The sequence below is a fragment of the Stigmatopora argus genome, chromosome 4 (assembly GCF_051989625.1).
Source record: "Stigmatopora argus isolate UIUO_Sarg chromosome 4, RoL_Sarg_1.0, whole genome shotgun sequence".
NCBI lineage: Eukaryota > Metazoa > Chordata > Actinopteri > Syngnathiformes > Syngnathidae > Stigmatopora > Stigmatopora argus.
In genome coordinates, this window is record NC_135390.1 from 10,682,631 (window position 1) to 10,704,202 (window position 21,572).

Sequence of the window (21,572 nt, forward strand, 5' to 3'; positions counted from 1 at the left end):
AAACACTCGCACGCCCTCAGGAGTCACTGAAGGAACTCCTCGTCGAGAGACACGGTGTAAATTTTCACTATTAAATTGACAGCAATATGTATGGCACTGTTTTTCTTCACAGATTCATTATTTTTGGTTTTGTGAGGGTTTTTTTGTTTGTTTGCTAAACACTTTATTCTATTATTGTTGTATAACCCTGATTACATTTCCCAAATGTTTTAACAAAGAGGAAAAAGAGCCAAAATGCTTTTTTGTGGCTTTAAAAAAAAAAAAAATGCACACGTACTTTAAAATGTATACTATTTCTCATTCACAGGTGTCCAACAAGGAATGGGCAACAGGTTTTGTGAGGCCCACAACGGCTCTTTTATTGTTGTCTTCCCCCTTTTTAATGAGACATGTAAATACAGAAATAGGACATAAATTAAAAATATAAAACTATTATGTCAATATATTTTGCACCTGTAAAGTATACACAATGAAGAGGGCAAAAAAAGCACATGTCGCATTGGAGTATAACTCACATTTTTAGGATGGCAATTATTTTTATTTTATAAGAAACCAAGAAATAATGTGTTGAAGTACCAATAGTAAAATGGAGAACAGGCTAATGATCATCTGTTAACAATTTAGTTTGTTAGCAAATAACAGTTTTTCAGATAACTACCCTAATCTAAACAACAATACAACAGGTTGTCGATGTTATTCAAATATTAGGCTCGCCGCCCAGCCAAACTATGAAAGAATGTGCGACTTATAGTCCAGAAAATACGATAGTTGTCGATTTATTGGCCCGACAAAAATAGAATTTGACAGCACTGATCTACGTTATTTCAACTATATTGATTTTATTTGTATACTTATATTTTTGTTTTCCTCACGGTTTCAGTTTGCCCAGTTGTGTGATTGACTACATGAGCAAAAGTATTTCTTCTCATCTGACTGCTCAGTAAACGTTTGATGACTGCTTCGTGACCTGATCTCGGCTTGCTCCAGGGCTGCCAGTTGAGCGCCTGTCAGACGAGCACGCTGACTTGGAGTTACCGTGCCTCCGTTATCGGGGCCAAGAGCCTCCAGCTGAGCCGTAGAGGGAACCTGTTGTAGGAAAGAAGTAAGCCTACGCCTCCTTGTAAATTCCGGTGAAAGACACTGAGTGACTCACCGCTATGTTATCTCCAGCTAGACGGGGGATGATGCTCTTGGACAAAAATGGAGAAGACGGATGGGTCCAAAGAAGCCATCTCGCCTACATCCAAGCCAACTTGTGCCAAATGGTAAGTTGCCAGGCGTTAAAATTAGATAAGAAAATCATGCAAGCAGTTAGATTTTGGATTTCTGTATTTCTTCCCCAAGTAACACTCTAAATTTGTAGTTTTTTTAACTCCTGCGATTGGCTGGCAACCAATTCAGGGTGCAATTGTTTGCGGGGATAAGCTCCAGCACCCCGGTAACTCTCATGGGGATGAATGGCTTGTAAATGAAATGTTTTCTTTTTTTTGGGTGATGATGATAGACGTCCCTTCTATTCAAACAAAGAAGACTGGCTGGGAATTTTCATTGTTTAAGGACCATGGACAGCGGTAGATTCCCTAGCCATTTTGACTGGCAGGGGCGAATGAACATTTGTTCAATGGATTGGACGCCTCGGGTTATCACTGAGTTAAATGACTGCCCTGTAAGAGTTAAAATAAATGAATAAATATCAGCTCTGCCCACACAGACTTACCGATCAGGTTACCCAGCTCTGTAACCGACGCCTCAGTCCAGTTTTTGACAGGTCCAAACAGTGCCAATCTCTTAAAGTGCCGAGTGACTTCGAGGGAGCAGCAGATGTCGTTGATGAAGCCCACGGCCTCCCGGTGTGACGAAGACACACAGAGAGAAATAAACAATGTAAAGAAGAGCCTGAAGAAGCATCACTTGATTTAGGGGTAAATAGTCCCTTTCATGGTGGGAGGTTAATACCTTTGAGGTGTTTGATGAAATGTTTTGTAAAAGGATAGTTCATTCAATTTCAATATTTTCCTAGTGTTCTTGTGCTTCTTTACACCAAAACAAAGGAAAGACATGATATTTTGGTTATTTATAGCAGAGCATGGTATAATTTTAATGGTCCGACGCACTTGACATCTCCCTAGGCCGTATGTGGCCCACGATGCGAAATGAGTTTGACACCCCTGGTATATAGTAAGGCTTTTTTTCTTTAAAAAACGACATAGTATAGTAAGGCTTTTTTTCTTAAAAAACGACATAGTATAGTAAGGCTTTTTTTCCTAAAAAACGACATAGTATAGTAAGGCTTTTTTTCCTAAAAAACGACATAGTATAGTAAGGCTTTTTTCCTAAAAAAAACGACATAGTGTATATAGTAAGGCTTTTTTTCTTTTAAAAAAACGACATAGTATAGTAAGGCTTTTTTTCTTAAAATACGACATAGTGTATATAGTAAGGCTTTTTTTCTTTTAAAAAAACGACATAGTATAGTAAGGCTTTTTTTCTTAAAATACGACATAGTATATTGTAAGGCTTTTTAATTTGTAAAAAAATGACCATGTATAGTAAGGCTTTTTTTCTTTAAAAAATGACCATGTATAGTAAGGCTCTTTATTTTTTTTAAATGACCATGCAAAGTAAGGCTTTTTATATTAAAAAAAAAAACGAACACACTCTTTTACAGCATCAAGACTACAAAAATGGCGACTATAGTACGTCATCTTCCAAACATGGTCATTGAGTCGGGAGGACAAATCACCTCCTATGGGCGTGGTTACGCCCATTGGTGACGCAGGTGCTTAAATTATGCACCTGCGCAGCATCTCGCCCTCTAGCGCAGCCATTTCCATGCCGTCGGTCGAACGACTAGCACCCAAACGAGGTAAGCCCTAGACTAGAGCAATTTACTGGCCTATGTGCATTTTTAACACCCTACCGGGAGATTCTTTTAGTAATCAATTGAGCCAAAACGCCAACAAATCTGTTAGTTTATTGCCAGGTCGAACACACCGTCGACATTTGAAGTATGGGCTCCTTGGCATGTCACTAGCTAGCTTAGCATTAGCCTCACGACATTTGACTTCAAAAGTATTTTGTCCGTATTCTCTCCATTATTGAGTCGTGGGGGAAGACTTCATTTTATCAAACAAAGCCGAGATATCAACGGTCAGTTTGCCAGGTGAAGGTGTGTTGAATGTAATGATAGTTTTCACTGCGATTGCTAAACGCCCTTTTCCAATTTGTAATTCTGTTTTAAACAAAAATCATTGATACCAAAATGGTTAAGCCGACTTTCTCCTAGTTTTTAAACATCAGTCTGTATATTTAATCGCTTTGTCTGGAAAGGGGAAATTAGCACCGAGCACTCACTAACTTATTTTCATTCTTTATCTTGATCATTTACTTTAAGATTTCTCTTTCCTGTAATAATTGTTTGCACTTCCCAAATAGCTTGGTTAAATCAAGATGAAGCTGTTCCCGTGTGTCCAGAACCATGCACACCCTTGAGGGGAGAGGAGACTGGGCCAAGGTAATACTAATGACCAAAAAAACCCACCTAAACACATCTGTTGAATCTCCAGTCTCTGTATATGATAACTTTTGCTCTATTTTTTTGCATGCACCAGGTCCATGGTGATGTCCAGAGCCTGGAGGACCAGGTGATCTTCCCAGGTTGCCCACTTGAAGATGATGCATCGTCTCTGAACTCTGCTCTGAGGTTAATACCGTATTTTCACGCCTATTTGGCGCATCGTTTCTTACGCCGCAGTGTCAGTAACGAGTGCTATTTCTGTATTTTAGACACACAAAGCACGCACTTTCGTCAGACGCATATGTATTTCATATGGATTAAGATCGAAATGCGATAGCGCTGGCTACCGGAAGCAGCTTATTTCCGGGTTATATTGTAATGTATCACCAGTCAAATTCCAATCTCACATTATTTTATTGACTAAAGTTGCAATTTACTAACCCCCTCTTATTTTATAGGTGATGTCCCGATCCCTAAGGTGAGGAGGATTTCTTTTTTTTTTTCAATCAGAAATTTCAATAAAAGAGATTTGAGTGTCATTTGTCTTTGTTAAAACACTTGGAGAAAAAAGACCCAAGACCCTCAATGGTCTTTTTTTTTTTTCCCTTTTTTGGTGTTTATTCTAAATGTTGCTTTTGTCTACAGGTGGAGAACACCAGCTACACCAATCAATGTGATCCTAAGTGTGCAAATTTCTTTGAATAAAAATTATAAAATGTCATGTTGCTTGCATTCCTTTGCTAGTTCTATGAAGAAAAATACATGAGTATATTTTAAAGGTTTTATTTTCCCACAAAATGGGGTAATTGAGAAGTTCACAGATTTTCCAGCATTTAAAGATGAGGGTGTTTCCATTGAAATCTCTTCTTGGCACTGGATGGAATTCTGGGGAGAAAAAAGAGGGTCAAAGCACAATAGACTAAGTCCAACATTAAAAAAATAGACTGGGTGTCAGTTAGGTCAAAAGATTTGACCAAAAAACTAACACTAAGTTAGGTTTTACCAACATCAGAAGGACCAATCTCTCTTTTCAGATGTGGTGGGAGATATGGAAAACATACTGGATAGGGGCCCTCAAGATGTTGGTGTCAAAGGCTGTGCCACGCTCCAAAGTCACCTTTCTTTAGCGTTGATTTGGTAAACTTGGGTGGACCTTGAAGAGAAGCAAAAGAGAGTATTTTTAGTACACGACATGAAAATAATAAATCAAATAACCTGAAAAACAGGTCTTACGTCATACACGACTTCTTTGGTCTTGTAGATTTGGACAGCTTCCACCATCTCCGTGGCTTTAAACCTCTGCAAAACACCACAGCATGATTATGTCATTGCTTATTTAACCATTTTGATGCACAAATGACTCCCATTCAATCAAAAAAATAAAATACGTCTCACAAAACTCTTAGACGGAGAAAAAAATGGTTGTTTAGACGGAGAAAAAAATGGTTGTTTAAACGAGTCAAAAATGAATGTCTCGCTTAGGTTTTGTCAAAATCAAAAGGTCCAAGCCCTGAAGTCTTCTTCTAGGAAAGGAAGGGCAAAGGTATATACGTATTCTAGAAGTGTACTGTTTATTCCTTACACCTCCACTTGATGGCACTAGTGTGAGTGTGAGTTACCCACACAAGATCTTGCTATTAAAAAAATCAACGCCAACCCAGTTAAAGTGTCTTCATTCAAAATTGGTGTATCATGATGCTAAACAAGCTAATTTAGGAAAGCCGTGAACACTGGTCGCTGATATCTAAACATTACTGTGACAACAAAATTTCCCGAATACGGGATGAATAAAGTTATCCAATCCAATTACACGGGTAGAGGAATTAGAAGCTATTAAAAAAAGACTCACTTCGCCGACAAACTGCTCCTTTTTGGCCGTTATGGCCACATTCTTGATGTTTCCCAGCAGTGTGTCCTCGTTGAGGGACTGAAACACACAATGGAAGGGTTTCTTTTTAAACATTAAGAGCAATAGGTGATGCAATGTAGCCAACTTGCTAGCAAACATTTGTGTTTGCATCCACGTCGGGGCTACATCACGCCAATGAAGCACGTTGCCGTCAAAAAGCACTCTTGAAATGAGAAGTGGGGCTACGAAATCCCCAAAAGACAAAGTACCGAACGCGCTGCATTGTCCTGGAAGAAGTTTGTCGGGTCTTTCTTCGGGAAATCGTCAATTCTGAGCAGCTCAGCAGTCCAACGCGCCCAGCCTCCGGCTCATCCGCCATTTTAAAAAATGGCGGCGTGGCGGCGGGTCTTTTGAACTCCGACCACAGCCACGCCTCGGCCACGCCTATTACACATAGACACAAAAAAAGAGATCGTTTTCATCATAGAGTGCATTAGTCAGGGGGCTGGGGCTGCAAATACTTTTAGGTTGGGCATTAATACTTCAAAACAAATACATTGTTTTCATAATAACGTACTGTAAATACTTTTTGGTTGGGCTTTAATACTTTAAGATACAATATTGCACATTATGAACATTGCGGTGACATGCACTTCAGTGTTTGTTTTTGACTTCTAAGGTTACATACTTGGATATGCTTTTTCAATTGGGATTCATTTGGCTAAAGCAGGGGTGTCAAACATAAGGCCCGCGGGCCGGAACCGGCCCCCAAGGAGGTTCGATCAGGCCCGCAGGATAATATGAAATTGGAAAAAATGCATAAAAGACATGGAATTCATATTTTTAATTCGCTGCAATCCATGGATTATCCGCTAAGGGGCGCACTCTTTCCATCAGAGTAGAAGACAAGCCGCATCACTGAGACAGACTGAAAACAGCAGCAACTCCATAAATTTTCTGTATGTATTGTATGTGTATGTATGTTTCATGTATGAAGTTTACAGATTTACAGGACAGGCGAACACTTTCTTCATCACACATTTAAAATCACTCTCCTTAGTTTGTAAGGTGCACGCAGGGATTACATTTAGATTTTATGTGTATGTGTAAGTGGTTTAAAAATTCCTTTCTTTAAAAGTCTCATTTAATCTTAAAGTGCATGACTATATTTTTCAGTACCAATTAAAGTGTTGTGCCTTTGTACAATCAGTGGGATCAGTTGCAATGCATATTTGTGAATGATAAAAGTCAATTGCACATTTGTCGAAGGAAATATGAGGTGTTTCATGAAATGTTTTGAAAAAGGATAGTTCATTCAATTTCAATATTTTCTTAATGTTCTTGTGCTTCTTTACACCAAAACAAAGGAAAGACATGATATTTGGGTTATTTATAGCAGAGCATGGTATAATTTTAATGGTCCGGCCCACTTGACATCTCCCTAGGCCGTATGTGGCCCACGATGTCAAATGAGTTTGACACCCCTGGTGTAGAGGTTCGTTCACCTGACTGCCGTGTGGGCAGGCAGGGTTCAAATCTCGGTGGACGATGAACCAATTTTGCCATTAAAAAAGACTAAGCCATTCAGTCTTTCCTTAAATAAAAGCACCTAATGACCATGTATAGGCGGGCCGCCTCGTGGTGTAGTGGGTCAGTCACTTGCCTGCCATGTGGGAGGCGAGGGTTCTCGTCGCGGTGTCGCCAGTCAACGACTGTATGGTGTCACCAGGAACCCCCCCTCAACTGTCTTCCGGTCAGCCAAAGGCTGACCGGAAATAAATTGTTTTGCTGAAAAAAATGACTAAGTCTTTATTTTAATAAAAAAAGGACATTCCATTCACTGAACTACATAGTGTAGTTATCAGTCAAATGACAGCAGGATTCGAACCCCAGCTGCCCACATGGCAGTCAGGTGAACAAACCTCTGCGCCACGAATTGGCCACACTTTAGCTTGTCATTATTGGAAGGTCTTGACCTCAAATATATAGAAACAACTATGGGAAAATGTTTCCCGACCGGGATTCGAACCCTGCCTTCCCACATGGCAGTCAGGTTAACAAACCTCTACACCACGAATTGGCCACACTTTACTGTGTCATTATTGGAAGGTCTTGACTACAAATATATAGAAACAACTAAGGGAAACTGTTTCCTAACTGGGATTCGAACCCCAGCCTCCCAAATGGCAGTTAGGTGAGTGAACCTCTACACCACGAATTGGCCACACTTCAGTTTTTCATTATTGGAAGGTCTTGACTACAAATATATAGAAACAACTAAGGGAAAATGTTTCCCAACTCGGATTTGAACCCCAGCCTCCCAAATGGCAGTTAGGTGAGTGAACCTCTACACCACGAATTGGCCACACTTCAGTTTGTCATTATTGGAAGGTCTTAACTACAAATATATAGAAACAACTAAGGGAAAATGTTTCCCAACTGGGATTTGAACCCCAGCCTCCCACATGGCAGTCAGATGAGTTAACCTCTACACCACAAATTGGCCACACTTCAGTTTGTCATTATTGGAAGGTCTTGACTACAAATATATAGAAACAACTAACGGAAAATGTTTCTCAACTGCCAACAGCCGAAGGCTGACCGGAATAATTGTTTTGCTGAAAAAAATGACTAAGTCTTTATTTAAATTTAATAGTTATTCCATTCACTGAACAACATAGTGTAGTGATCAGTCAAACAACAGCAGGACTTGAACCCCAGCCTCCCACATGGAAGTCAGGTGAACAAACCTCTACACCACAAATTGGCCAAACTATATTATGTCATTATTGGAAGGTGTTGACTACAAATATATAGAAACAACTAAGGGAAAATGTTTCCCAATCGGGATTCAAACCCAGGCTGCCCACACGGCAGACAGGTGAGTTAACCTCCACACCACGAATTGGCCACACTTTACTTTGTCATTATTGGAAGGTCTTGACTATAAATATATAGAAACAACTAAGGGAAAATGTTTACGCCTGCGAGAAGGCAATGACGTATCCCTACCCCTGCGAGAAGGCCTTGGTGTCACAAATTCGAATTCTGATTGGTTAAAGCAAGTCTTATCGACACTGGCAATAAATAATGGCTGAAATATGATTGGTTAGATGCTTCAATATGAAAACACTTCTGGAAGCAGTGCAACCAGCGGGAAAGCAATGAAAATAAGCTAACAGACAATTTGGAATTATTTCATAAGTATTGATGGACAAAATATAATATATGATTCAGATATTTCTTAGGCCAGCAGACAAGGCCTTGAAGGCCCTGACGGCACACCACTGATATATGTATATGTATGTATATATATGTATATGTGTATATATATATATATATATATATATATATATATATATATATATATATATATATATGTGTGTGTGTGTATATGTATATATATATGTGTGTATATATGTATATATATATATATATATATATATATATATATATATATATATATATATATATATATATATATATATATATATATACTTATTTATTTATATATATATTTAACTGAAGGTTAATTTGTATCATTGGCTGCCCATGGGGTATCGTCACTTTTTTCATGTCTAAATTAAACCTCACATTGCATTCCATGATTGGTGTGTGTGTTTGTGTGTGTGTGTGCCAAATCCCCCCTAAATATTGCACTTGAATTGGGTAGTAAATCCAAAATGTTTTTGAAATTCATTCATTCATGTTTTGTACAGTTTGATTGAGTTTTAAGCATGTCCAGGCCCACAAAATTACAATTACTTACAACAAATAATTTGTACAGAAACAGTGGGGTTTATGTTGCAGCATTGTCTCATACAAACTGTTGCAATTTTGCATGGGAGCGTGGAGCGTAGAAGGACCCAAACGTGGGGAAGTAGGCAAGGACAAGGAATAGAGAGAGCGCACTAACAAAACTTCAGTAAAACGTGGCAAGGTTCTAAAAAAATAATTAAGACTTTGGAATCAAATAATAAAACCAAACCTGACTGAGAGGACGTTGGGGAACGAGGATCACGAGACATAGGCATAACAATGCAGAGGATCCAAAGGGAACTGACAAACACACAGAGACAATCATAGACAGCTGAGTACGACAGGTGAACTCAATGGCCAATCACATGGATAGGTCAGATAGGGGGGAAATACATAAGACCAAACCCTAACAGTTTCAAGACTACAGTGACACTACAGTGTACATGTTATAGATCATCTTTTGGAACATAACAATGTCATTTCTTCTTCATTAAGCTGATTACAACAAAAGATGCTTCCTCCAATGTGCAAAAAGCTGTAGAAAATGTCCTCTTTCTCATTCATGGGTCCGTATTGATGGTCTCCATTTTGGCTTTAATAACCGTGTGAAGGTTGGGATCGGTGAAATGATCTGAAAGAGGATGCAATGCATTCAGTGGTCGGCATAAACTATTAACAGACGGGAAGGTTGGTCTAATAGATCGGAACAGCCGTCCATTTTGAGCATTTGTGTGCGCGCTCACCGGCAGCAAATGCACGGATGTGAGTAGGCCGTTTGAGTAGCACGTCTCTACAAAACAAACACAAGATACGTTATTATTTTAAAATAGTTCAACGAGAAGATACGTTATTATTTTAAAATAGTTCAAGGTAACTTTAAGTCATATGTCAGGGTTCCGTTTTCAAATGTCATTTGAAATGAATGGAGATTTAAAGGTTATTTTTGCACAAACCATGCTTATTTTTGGAAATTGCATTAAATAAATAACAATAAAAATATAAATACTTCTGAATAAAACATTAAATAATAATATAAAATGTAATGAATTGAAAAGAAGGGAAAATAAAGACAAGTTGAAATAAATTGTTGCTTTGGTAATTGTAATGTTTTTGATTGTTTTGCTCAGAAAACTCCTATATGATCTCTTTCGCTGTCTTGGTGGCAATAACGGAACTAAATGTTGCCTTTAGTATATGTTTTAAAAGTCATTTTCCACACATAATCTGTGACCTGGGCTGGCAGTTAATGAGAAAAGGAAATAACTTTTGGACCTGAGGAAATCTTCAACCATGACCTCCACCTCGGGGTGCGCCATTAGGTACTTTTCATTGTCAATTCTCGTCTGGATCTGAAATAAATCAATAAAAACAATAAAAACAAGCAAACAAACACACAAACAAGCAACCAACCAACCAACCAAAAACAAACAAACAAACTATCAACGAACTAGCAAACGAACTAGCAAACGAACTAGCAAACGAACTAGCAAACGAACTAGCAAACGAACTAGCAAACGAACTAGCAAACGAACTAGCAAACGAACTAGCAAACGAACTAGCAAACGAACTAGCAAACGAACTAGCAAACGAACTAGCAAACGAACTAGCAAACGAACTAGCAAACGAACTAGCAAACGAACTAGCAAACGAACTAGCAAACGAACTAGCAAACAAACTAGCAAACAAACTAGCAAACAAACTAGCAAACAAACTAGCAAACAAACTAGCAAACAAACTAGCAAACAAACTAGCAAACAAACTAGCAAACAAACTAGCAAGCTAACAAACTAACAGACATACTAAACTGACGACCAAACAAGCAAACAAACAAACAACAAAGTCGCAATGGCCGCCTTTGTTTTGTCTTACTTTGAACTGGCGTAGTTTCTCTCGTTGTTCGGCGTTCAGAACACCGACATCAAGATCACTTGAACCGCTTTGTAAAGACATTTTTTCTACAGAAAGTCGGTCCAAATCGGGCTTTGTTATCAATTCTGGGTCAGCGTCGATCATCAGCTGCTGACAACAACGGTTGCTGAGGAAACGTTTACTTGAGGTTACACGCTGTGTCCACTAGAGGGCGTAATATCAGTTCATATAACACAATATTACGCGATGCTACCGATGACATCAAAAATGAAATGCTTTGATGGACATACGCAAACCTGAGGTCAAGTGCAAATCCAAAGTCTTTTTTTATTGGTCTGACTAAGGTCAGTCACCTTTGACCCAAATTATAGGGAAAGTGCTACTATAAAAAAAAAGATAAAACCTTTTTCTTATAAGTGTGTTGGCCTTTTTGTTCCAATTTTCAATTAGTGCCAATGAAAATAATTTATGTTATGAGTAGTTCATAAATAAAAACAAAGAGTTCCCCTCAAACATAGCCTTAAATGACAAAATCAGACACAATGTCCAACTTACAGGGTTTCTTTTTTTAAAATGAATGAAACTAGATTGGTTATTTAAAATTTAGTCCACCTTTTTGGTCAACGACCACTCTGTATCAGTCCTTACTGTACTGATCGATTACCTCTGACTGTTTATTTACCAAATGTGTTTAAAACACAGCCAAATCATGATCTCATTCGCATGCGACAGACGTCAATCTAATTTAATAAGGAGGTTTACCATTGAATTATCATGTTCTAGTGCCATTAATCATCCATCCACAATATGTATTTTGAATTTCCACTCTGAAACACTCTTAAAAATATCAATGATATGTTGAAGATTTTACCAAAGTATTTTACACGCATTTAAATATGTCTACAGAACCATATACAGGATAAAAATTACATAATACAAAATCCATTGAATCAATCCACTGTACAATTGATGTTAAAATCATAGTAGCTTAAAGGCTGTATGTTTGACACAAGATCAAAAACACACATTCACTTCATTTTTTCACACTGTGCTTTTGTTGAGTGTGCACAGGTCTGAAAATGAATCACAGAGTGAGAAAAGTCATGAATATCAATATCCAAATGCTGCCCAAATTTGTGACATAAGCAACCAATTCACGGGCATTGCTAACCTACTCAAGCTGACTTCATTTCTTTACTTCAGCACATTGCAAACCAAGTCCATTTTCTTGTCATTCTTGCTACATGAAGAAATAGTTAGTATTGTTGAAGTGAATAGCTTCACTTGTCTCCATTTCAGCGTTATTTTCCTCCACTTCGTCCTCCTCCTCGTCCACAGGGGCTTCGTCCTTCTCGTCCACAGGGGCTTCGTCCTTCTCGTCCACAGGGGCTTCGTCCTTCTCGTCCACAGGGGCTTCGTCCTTCTCGTCCACAGGGGCTTCGTCCTTCTCGCACGGCGGGCGGAAGGTCACCAGAGCTCGACCTTCCGCTGCCACGGGGACCCTCGGCTTGGGTTGGACAGACCCTTTGTAGTGTCGCCTGACACCCAAAGTGTGGAGTTTGGCAAGGAGTTTTTCTTTGTGTCTGAAATTGGGACATATGGCTATTACTGTCCAAATGGAGCACATTTCACAGCCCGTCCTGCCTTTTCTGTCAGATTGGATATTTATCGCAGAGTTTTACCTGAATAGGAAGGCAGCTAAAATAACAGCAAAGACGGCAAATGTGCACGAGACCCACAAGATGTGATGCGACACCGTCACTGGGTCAACCCTCAACGTGGTCAGTGCTGTGAAGGTACGAGAGCGAGACCGTCAAAGTACATTTTAGGCAGCCATGTATGCAAAAAGTGCGTTGAGCCATGCTTCCCGAGCCCCCCTCCCTTTTGTCTTGTCAAAATGGCTTCCTGTTTCACCATCAAACCACCAAACACTTGAAGAATGAAGCTGGTTCACCTTGCAATGGTGTGCTATCTATGCCGGAACCATCATACTCTTGAAACTGCGAGACGAAAGAAACAAAAGAGAATTTAACTACAGTAACAAAATGCGGCATTTACAATTCCAAATATGAAATAAAGACGGGCAAGAGGGGTTGAAGCTAATTTAACTATTTACACAAATCAGAAATGTTGTTTTTACATTCTTCAGAAATGCTGCGTTAAATTGGACAGCAATAAAACAAACAAAGAAAATTTGTTGCTTTAGGCCTGACAGATGTTTTTATTTATTTATTTTTATTTTAATACTAATCCAGAATCACTGTTGGTTTTCCACAATATTTTTTTTCCTCATCCAAAGCTTACTTACAGTTTATAATATTTTGTTAATACAAGCACACATACTTTGTAAAAACAAGAAAGTGTCAATTAAACAGCACAATAATTCCTATTTCATTCATCTTCCGATTTACAGCAATATTTAAAAATAAAATAGATCTTGCACACATGTTAAGTACAGTGTTTTTCATATATTTAAAAAAATGTGTATAATAAAACAAACAAAGAAAATGTGTTGCTTTAGGCCGGACAGATGTTTTTCTATTTTTTTACATTTTATTTATGTATTTTAATACGAATCCAGAATCGCTGTCAGTTTTACGACAATATTTTTTCCCTCCTCCAAAGCTTACTTACACAGTATTTAATATTTTGTTACTACATGCACACAACTGGACATGTCCTTTGTAAAAACATGATAGTGTTAATTAAGCAGCTCAATAATTCCTATTTCATTCATCTTCCATTGTACAGCAATATTTTTTTTAAATAGATCTTGCACATATGTTAAGTACCGTATTTTGACGACTGTAAGGCGCACATAAGTCTTAAATTTTCTCCAAAATAGACAGTGCGCTTTATATATGGACCAATACTAAAATTGTTATCACGATAAAATAAAATAAATGAGTCGATAGCGTACACCATCCTCTACAGCTCTCACAACTACGACTATTTTCCCCATAGAAAAAGTACTGCGCAGTGACTGCTGGGATATGTAGTTCTTTTGTCAATACACCCAATGGATTGTGGCATGGCGATCGGCATCAACACAGCTTTACGAAGCATGGATGCTAGCTACTAGCTAGCTACCATTTGCTAATGGATTGTGGCCTGGCAATCGGCATCAACACAGCTTTACGAAGCATGGACGCTAGCTACTAGCTAGCTACCATTTGCGAATGTATTGTGGCCGCCTGGACGAACGTATAAAACTCAGCGTTTTCGATGACTCATTTGGAAAATTGTTCAATTCGGACACAGAAAATGAGGACTTTGATGGATTTGTAGGTGATGATGATGTGAGTACATTGTAAAATGGCTAAATAAAGTACAACCGAACTCAGTTTTGCTTCCGTTGCCTTTTTTAAAACGTGTTTTTAGCGTGTGGGTGTAGCGTGTATGTTTAAGCTGGTGTATGTTTTGCAATGCCTGGCTGCGTCTATAAAAACGGCGCGTCCTTTGTGCGTGTAAAATACAGAAATAGCACTCGTTACTGACACTGCGGCTAAACATATGATGCGCCGTATAGTTGTGAAAATACGGTAGTGTTTTTCATATTTTTAAGAAAATGTGTATCCAAAAGTGAGATCAATTTTGCATTCCAACCCCTAAAACTAGTTGAAATGGTCCATTAAGTAATTTAACAGCCAACTTTTAAAAATATTTTTTTAAATTGCCATGAAAACTTAATCAAAAATATATTTAAAAAAAAAAGGTTCATTCAGGCTACTCTATTATTTACCGTTATATTTAACAGATCCTTCTCATTCGGAAATTGGATTGTCTCTTTTGTCCTTGAGTCTGAAATGAGACATTGAAAACTTATTAACAGTGCTGCACCTCCACAATATTTACTTTTTCATACACAAAGCTACAAAATGAAAACTTCTCTTACATGAAACATTTCTTTGACTCAGTCAATCTAGAAATAGTAACTTTTAAAAGGCACAAACATTGGGTTACGAGCTACTAAGTTTTGATGAATTGAAAAAAAGGCAAACCAAACATTGACCAGAAACGAAGAAGGGAAGCAGAACAAGACAGTTAAATTTGGCGTGCTGAGAGCAGGGAATGTTTTGAAATGCTCATTGGAGTACTCCGACATTCAGGAAGGAAATAAGAGCGCCGACTTGTGAGGTTGCCATGACAACATTTGTCTCCACAGTTTCGCAAATTGTGCCAGAATCCGATAGGACGGCCAAAATCCTAATCACACATCCTTCAGCACATGAAAAAGTAAACATCAATATCACTACGTGTGCTTTTATATCCGCACGCGCAGTATATTTTCAATCTATTGGCTTCCATCTCACGATAATCGACATCCAATCACCGGGAGCGCCGGCGAAAATTACCAATCCAGCTGCTGCCGTAGACCGCCGCGCTCCAGTCGCTCCATTCGCCATCAAACTCCTCCTTAGTTCTGATCTGGATGGTGTACTCCACACCAGGCAGAGCGTCGTAGATGGTGAACGAGCGACGCTTTGTGGACTTCAGCTACAAATACGGCAAGCAATCGGGTTTCATCACATGCGGCATTTCGTATGCAAACTCTTGAATTTGAACCCCAGTTTGAACCCCTTCGGGGTCCTTGGTCTTCGGCATGTTGGTGTACCTGCATACTCGAAGACGACGAGTCAACGGGGCGGTATCGGAGTTCGTAGTTGAGCGCATAATAGTTGTCTTGGGACTTCCAGGTAGAAGGGAGAGTCCAGCTGACTAAGATCCTGTTCTCCTGGCCCACATCCTGTCGGACCGACAAGGCAGGGGGGTCTGGCTTCACTGGAGGAGAGGAATGTTTATTTTAAGTGTTGACGTTTAAGCTTAAGAATCAAGGGGGACTTACAAATTCCCAGAGGGGTAAAAAATAAGGTGCTGGTGGCATTTCCTGCCATGTTTGTGACACACAAGTAGGCCTCGTGAACCGTCCTCAGCTCGTTCTCGTTGTGGTCCAGAACGCACCAGCAGCGGGACCACTGGGATGAGAAAGAACACTCAACCCGATGGAATGTCTCACGCCTGAACCGGAAGAGAGAAAGGAAATGCTCACTAACGTGGGAGGAAATGATCACGCCCGCATTGTTGTTAATAGCATGTGTGTAGTTTGCAATGTACTTTTAAGTGTTGCATACCTGTCAACCTCTGCCGATAACTGCCCTTATAAATGATTATGATTCCCCTTACAAACCCCCCAAAAACCTTACAAACACCGTACGAGTCGTACGGTGTTTGTAAGGTTTTTTGGGGGTTTGTAAGGGGAATCATAATCATTTATAAGGGCAGTTATCGGCAGAGGTTGACAGGTATGGTGTTGACATGTCGGGGAACAAAAAGTCAAGGACTCGTGTAGAGGGTTTCAACACCAAATTAAATTCAACACAGCTTTCTTCTCATACTTTTTTTCTTCCTATGGTAACACTCTTATAAGTATAGTTTGAGAGCCCATAGAAAGACTAATGAAGCCCCTTAAAATGTTGAACTTGATGTTAAAAAAAAGCTCATTGACGAATACTTTGTTGATAGAAACAACAGTATTGGCAATTTTCATCCATAAAGCTACTGCTCTTACCTTTGGATGAAAAGGTAACAGTTCGGGCGCAAAGTCAACGGCTTCCGAGGCGTCCAATGACAGCGGATCTTACTGCTGGGCGACTTTTTGAAACAGGAAAGGCGGGGAACTTCTGGAGTCTCTACAGCACATGGATTCTCACTGTTATTCTCGTTCTTAATACTCTGACGGACATGCAATCCATTTTAAATGTGCTCACAGCAAATCACTAAAAAATACTCATACGTCTATCTATTCGTAACAAGTCTGTTATCGTTTTTGGCGTTATACAGACTCGAAATGGCATTCGACTCACCTGCCACAATGACCTTTAAGGAGAACATCTTGCGGCCTCTTTGCTGACACGTGTAATTCCCAGAATCCTTCAGTTGCACTGAAGCCACAGAGAGCTGCTTCCCTCTCCTCGCCAACTCAAAACCCACCCAGTCCCGATGGCCTTTGCCGACCGTCCTCCCGTTCCACTTCCACTTAAACTTCCCCTTTACGTCTCGCGTCCGCTGGCCTCCATCCACGTCGTCACCCTTCGGAGGTGTACGTGTCGGAGTGAGAAATTCAGCAATCTGGGCTCCGTTCTCCTCTTCCCACAACTTCTTCTCATCTGTTCTCAGTGAAGCAAAATTGTCTGTTTGCGTTTCACTAAAACCGTCTCTGTCATTGGAACTGCGTTGAGCCCCTTTGACCGTGGTTCCGTTTACTTTCACGTTAGCGTCACAGGACAACAGCAAACTGCTGCCTGGGGACAGCACCAACACTCCGGGGGGAGGCTCTGATGAAAAAGCAAGGTATTATTATGGTTCATGATTCATGTGGATTCATAATGATGCCAACTAAGGTTACCCAAATACAGTTATAGGGTTAAAGGGCTTGGTAGTCATGCCATTGTGCTTTTCTTCACTTGATAATTGACTGTCTACATTGTATTCTAGGCCAGAACTATTAAAAAAATAAAAGTCACTTTAGGGTTAATCAGTGGCAGGTTTAACAGAAGCTTGAATCTGATGAGATCACCTGAATGCGGCGGGCCAGATTTGGCCCGCGGGCCTCCACTTTGACACCTGTGCCCAGGAGAGTGTGCACACTTGTGCAACTATATCATCTTCCAACTGTATTTTATATGCATTTAAAGAGCACAATTTCAATTTCCTGATGTGTAATTGTCGGGAAAAAAATGTATAAAAGCATTTATTCCCAGCATGTCCTGTTTTCAATCCCAGAAAAATATTTGCCAATCAAATGGGAGTTTCCCAGATTCCTCGTGATGTCATTAAAAAAACATTATCACATGCAGCTGTGAATATCTGAATGTAATATCACAAAATGTTTATTTGTGTGTGTGTGTGTTCAGACATTCTTGTCTCCATTATGTGAGGTCTAAAAAATGTTTACTTTCAACGGCCGTCATCATGCATTGGTTTTACCTTAAAACATACTTATTTTATCATAGGAGTAATTATAGTTGACAAATGTGTAGTTGATCTCATATTTAATATCGCAAAAAAAAACTTTTTTCTGTGACTTTTTATACTTTTACATTACTTATGTTTTTTTTTTCACTGGGAAAACGCACTTTGTGGAGTAGCACCACCAATTTCGTTATACGCAGCTGTGTATGATGACAATAAAGGCTTTTGATTGATTGATTGATTGAACTTTGGAAGATGGATGTGGAGAAATAGTATGCGCATAGTGTGACAAATTACACCATCACATAAATGACTTAAATTTATCCTGCACTTGAATGTTTTTGACCAGATACTGTATACTTCCTCCTTCTGTACACAATATTCCCAATGCACTCTGATTTATTTAGACAACCACTATGAACTTGGCCATTTCCAAGTTCACTCTGGAAAGTCTACTGGGTGAGATTGACACAAAATGACCTTTAGCCATTTTCAAAAGAGTAAACACAATTTCCCACACAGGGAGGCATAACAGCTGGAGGGGGCTAGTTCAAGGACGGACAATAACAATACAATTTTGAATAAAATTTCATTTTTTTGCATCCCAATAAAACCAAATAAAACACACAAATTGAGTTATGGCAAATAGTTGGCATGACTTATTACAACAAGGGTTAAAAGCTTTTCTTTATCCTCATGAACTCCAAAAATATAGTTATTTGCAATTATAAATAAGTAGGAATTCCTTTTTTGCAGCATCGCCAACCACTCTAACGGGAAATTCCATCTTTATCAAAGAAAATACTTTACTTTGTGTGATTCCCACGTTAGCATGGTTGCACTGTTCGTATTCTTTATGAATTGGATTTAATATTTAAATGTCAAATCCTTTCAGTCAGTCACTTTAGTTGCTTGATAAGACAGGAAAAAAAATGTACTTCACCTCTTTTCAAACATTTCCCCTGGAAATTGCTGAATACCGGCGTCGTGCCAAAGATCCACAACAGCAGAAGAAAACGGCACATCTTAATAAACAAAATAAAACAAAAAACACCTCAAATCTCCTCCGAGAGGCGTCCCAGAGGAGGGGTCGGGGGGGTCACATCACCTCCACAAGCAGTCCTACCTATGTGTAGTCCTTGTGGCTGTCTTCACACTGACAGCCCACTTTGGATCATGAGTGGACAAACTTCCTCTGAGACACGTTATTGTGAAACTCATCCAGCCCTCTGCGTTTTCAACACATGCATCACACACAAACAGCATGTGAGCTTGTGGCTCAAACGCACTTCGATGGAGGATTTCCTCCACAGATCCTCTGTGAAACATCAATTGAACCCGAATACCTACCCAGATAGTAAAAGTTACGTACCATGTGGATCAACAATGGCTGTGATTTAATCAAGAGAAGCATTTGTCATAAAATTATATTGGATTGGATAACTTTATTCATCCCGTATTCGGGAAATTTCATTGTCACAGTAGCAAGAGGGTGAGAATGCAGATACAGGAAAGGCATTTTAGACATAAATAGATAGGTAATAAGCAAGTTAATATATATATATATATATATATATATATATATATATATATATATATATATATATATATATATATATATATATATATATATATATATATATATATATATATATATATATATATATATATATATATATGAGAAGTCATTTTAAAAGTAATGTGATTAGTTTGATATCCTGGATGGATCGCTTCAAATTGTGTTTTTAATCACTCATGAAATGGTTTTATCACATGTTAAAGGAATGTAGGGTTCTTTGTCTCCAAATGTTGTCATTCATTTTCCGCAGCGCTGATTCTCACAAGGGTCATGAGGGTGATGAGGCTAGCCCAGATAACTACGGACAACAGGCGGGGGACACTCTGGAAGTTTGGCTAGGTCTGCGGCTTATATATCTTATCTATAGCTATCCAAAAATCTGTTAATATGTCAAATTAACAGATGCTTGTTTTAAATGTTGTCAAAAGCGAATTTTCTTAATTGCGAACAGCTTAAATCATGGGAGAATTCACAGAGATTTAATAAACACAAGGTATTTTGTTATTTTAGAGTCATTACAGACAATTATTATATTAATGTCATACATCAAACCATATGATGGAAATATGGCATTCAAGAAATGCTTCTAAGCAATCACTATTTTTGGGGGCGGTGCCTTCGACAAATTTGACATAGCTTGGCTTTTACGTAACAACTGGAGAGGATTCAAAAAAGGGGAAGTTCTTCCCATCAAGCCCACTGCTCAAGATAAAAACACTGATAGAAATGGCCAACATTGCAGTTGGCTGCACAAAACCCCTCTCCTGTAAGAGATTATGTCAATATTTGCAACCAATTTACAATACGTGAGGACAGTCAGTCACAGTATGCATTCACCCATCAAGACAAATGTACGAGTTGAGTTCCAGAATGTTCTGCAGTTAATCATTGGTCAGAGGTCATTTGGAAATAATGCACGAAGACACACTATTGACACGAATCCTGTTGTTTTTCTCACCGTTACCGAGAGCTTCCGACATCAGAAAGCGGAATGCCAAAACTGGAACTATACAGATTGCCGTCCCCGATGAAATAGTCAACCACATGACTAGATGCAATAATGTGCTCTTAGCACTGTAAACAAGAAATTATTCAGCTTCAAATAGTGGCTGTTTATCAGAGACAAACGTAGTGTACTTTACATTTTGGTGTTCCCAAAAAGTAAAAAGTACGTAGTTGCTAATCAAATAGTACACTGTGCCTGCTTCTTTTGTCACAGTCGACAACAAAACAACAACAACAACAACAATAACAACAAAAATGTAATTAACAGTAAAAGACATCTAACATTAGTCCCTGAGAAGAATGTTAGGGTGACCAGATAAACGAACTCCTGTATTACAAGAAAATGAGTGAATAATTGATAAGAAACAAACAAACCAGTAGCCTTTGTCAAGAGAGATCTAAAATGACAAAACAGCATGGTCATGCCTCGTGAGAAAATAAAGTAGCCTGAGCAGCTGCATGGAAAGTTTACACCTTAAATCTGGCTTACCTGTACACTCACTGCAATGACCAAGGCTGTTGCTGTGGTGACTGCGACCAATACTCAAGTGCGACTTATATATATTATATAATATATATGATATATAATATAATATATATAATATATATAATATATATAAATATAAATATATATATATATATATATATATATATATATATATATATATATATATATATATATATATATATATATATATATATATATATATATATATATATATAGTTTTATTTCTTTGACCACCTGTTTTTTTAGGCTGTTGTCATCTGAAAACCTTTTATGTTAACAGATGCCTATTTTATAAGCCCTCTCCCTTTTCCTATTGGTACTCTAATGTAGGTTTGTTCTTGGTTTCTGATCAAATAAAAAAATGGCCCTTCCAACTCTTAACTAAACGTACCACAACTTTCAAAGTATATTACCTCACAAACACTTCCAACAAAGTAACAATGATGTTCCAAAATAAGACATCTCCATAATCTTAGTGTAAACTTGACACTGTAAAGTGAACAACAGCGTGATG

The 21,572-nt window shown here is 38.6% G+C and overlaps 2 protein-coding genes and 1 long non-coding RNA gene across 9 annotated transcripts in view; 1 reads left to right on the forward strand and 2 right to left on the reverse strand.

Moving 5' to 3' along the window:
* Positions 1 to 44: 44 nt before the first annotated feature.
* LOC144072552 (uncharacterized) lies at positions 45 to 4,225 on the forward strand. Of its 5 annotated transcripts, none has more exons than XR_013299831.1 (7): positions 45 to 1,102; positions 1,171 to 1,922; positions 2,669 to 2,866; positions 3,436 to 3,514; positions 3,612 to 3,892; positions 3,976 to 3,995; positions 4,163 to 4,225. It is a non-coding gene; the product is annotated as an uncharacterized LOC144072552 (long non-coding RNA). The 5 variants fall into 5 exon arrangements; XR_013299828.1 differs by lacking the exon at positions 4,163 to 4,225 and having other exon boundaries at positions 195 to 1,102; positions 1,171 to 1,265; positions 1,505 to 1,922; positions 3,976 to 4,056; XR_013299830.1 differs by lacking the exon at positions 4,163 to 4,225 and having other exon boundaries at positions 195 to 1,102; positions 1,175 to 1,265; positions 1,505 to 1,922; positions 3,976 to 4,056.
* A 245-nt stretch (positions 4,226 to 4,470) lies between these two features.
* On the reverse strand, positions 4,471 to 11,272 carry riiad1 (regulatory subunit of type II PKA R-subunit domain containing 1). The gene is made up of 8 exons (XM_077598363.1): positions 10,995 to 11,272; positions 10,398 to 10,474; positions 9,869 to 9,915; positions 9,355 to 9,756; positions 5,636 to 5,810; positions 5,367 to 5,444; positions 4,751 to 4,816; positions 4,471 to 4,670 (listed from the first exon to the last, which is right to left on the reverse strand). The coding sequence occupies exons 1-4, from the start codon at positions 11,136 to 11,138 to the stop codon at positions 9,686 to 9,688; spliced, it is 339 nt and encodes a 112-aa protein (XP_077454489.1). The 5' UTR covers positions 11,139 to 11,272; the 3' UTR covers positions 4,471 to 4,670; positions 4,751 to 4,816; positions 5,367 to 5,444; positions 5,636 to 5,810; positions 9,355 to 9,685.
* Positions 11,273 to 11,642: 370 nt separating this feature from the next.
* aqp10a (aquaporin 10a) overlaps positions 11,643 to 21,572 on the reverse strand; it is a 19,434-nt gene continuing 9,504 nt past the window's right edge. Inside the window, exons 1-10 of one of the 3 annotated variants that reach the window (XM_077598345.1) lie at positions 18,910 to 19,146; positions 16,859 to 17,329; positions 16,564 to 16,684; positions 15,841 to 16,013; positions 15,610 to 15,776; positions 15,350 to 15,491; positions 14,737 to 14,795; positions 12,949 to 12,994; positions 12,677 to 12,782; positions 11,643 to 12,577 (exon numbers count right to left, since the gene is read on the reverse strand). In XM_077598345.1, coding sequence (XP_077454471.1) covers positions 12,235 to 12,577; positions 12,677 to 12,782; positions 12,949 to 12,994; positions 14,737 to 14,795; positions 15,350 to 15,491; positions 15,610 to 15,776; positions 15,841 to 16,013; positions 16,564 to 16,684; positions 16,859 to 17,329; positions 18,910 to 18,991 — 1,710 coding nt within the window. In that variant the 5' untranslated portion in view covers positions 18,992 to 19,146 and the 3' untranslated portion in view covers positions 11,643 to 12,234. Of the gene's footprint in view, positions 12,578 to 12,676; positions 12,783 to 12,948; positions 12,995 to 14,736; positions 14,796 to 15,349; positions 15,492 to 15,609; positions 15,777 to 15,840; positions 16,014 to 16,563; positions 16,685 to 16,858; positions 17,330 to 18,909; positions 19,196 to 21,572 lie in introns of those variants that run through there. The other 2 variants (XR_013299967.1, XM_077598347.1) reach the window with 2 other exon arrangements.

What these genes read in the sequence shown, in the direction of transcription:
- riiad1 (XM_077598363.1), bottom strand. Translation starts at nt 11,138, where the DNA reads ATGATCGACGCTGACCCAGAATTGATAACAAAGCCCGATTTGGACCGA. An exon ending in AGAAACTACGCCAGTTCAAA is followed by an intron (nt 10,475 to 10,994) that starts GTAAGACAAAAC and finishes GATTTATTTCAG; the next exon opens with ATCCAGACGAGAATTGACAA. An exon ending in ATGGTTGAAGATTTCCTCAG is followed by an intron (nt 9,916 to 10,397) that starts GTCCAAAAGTTA and finishes TTTGTTTTGTAG; the next exon opens with AGACGTGCTACTCAAACGGC.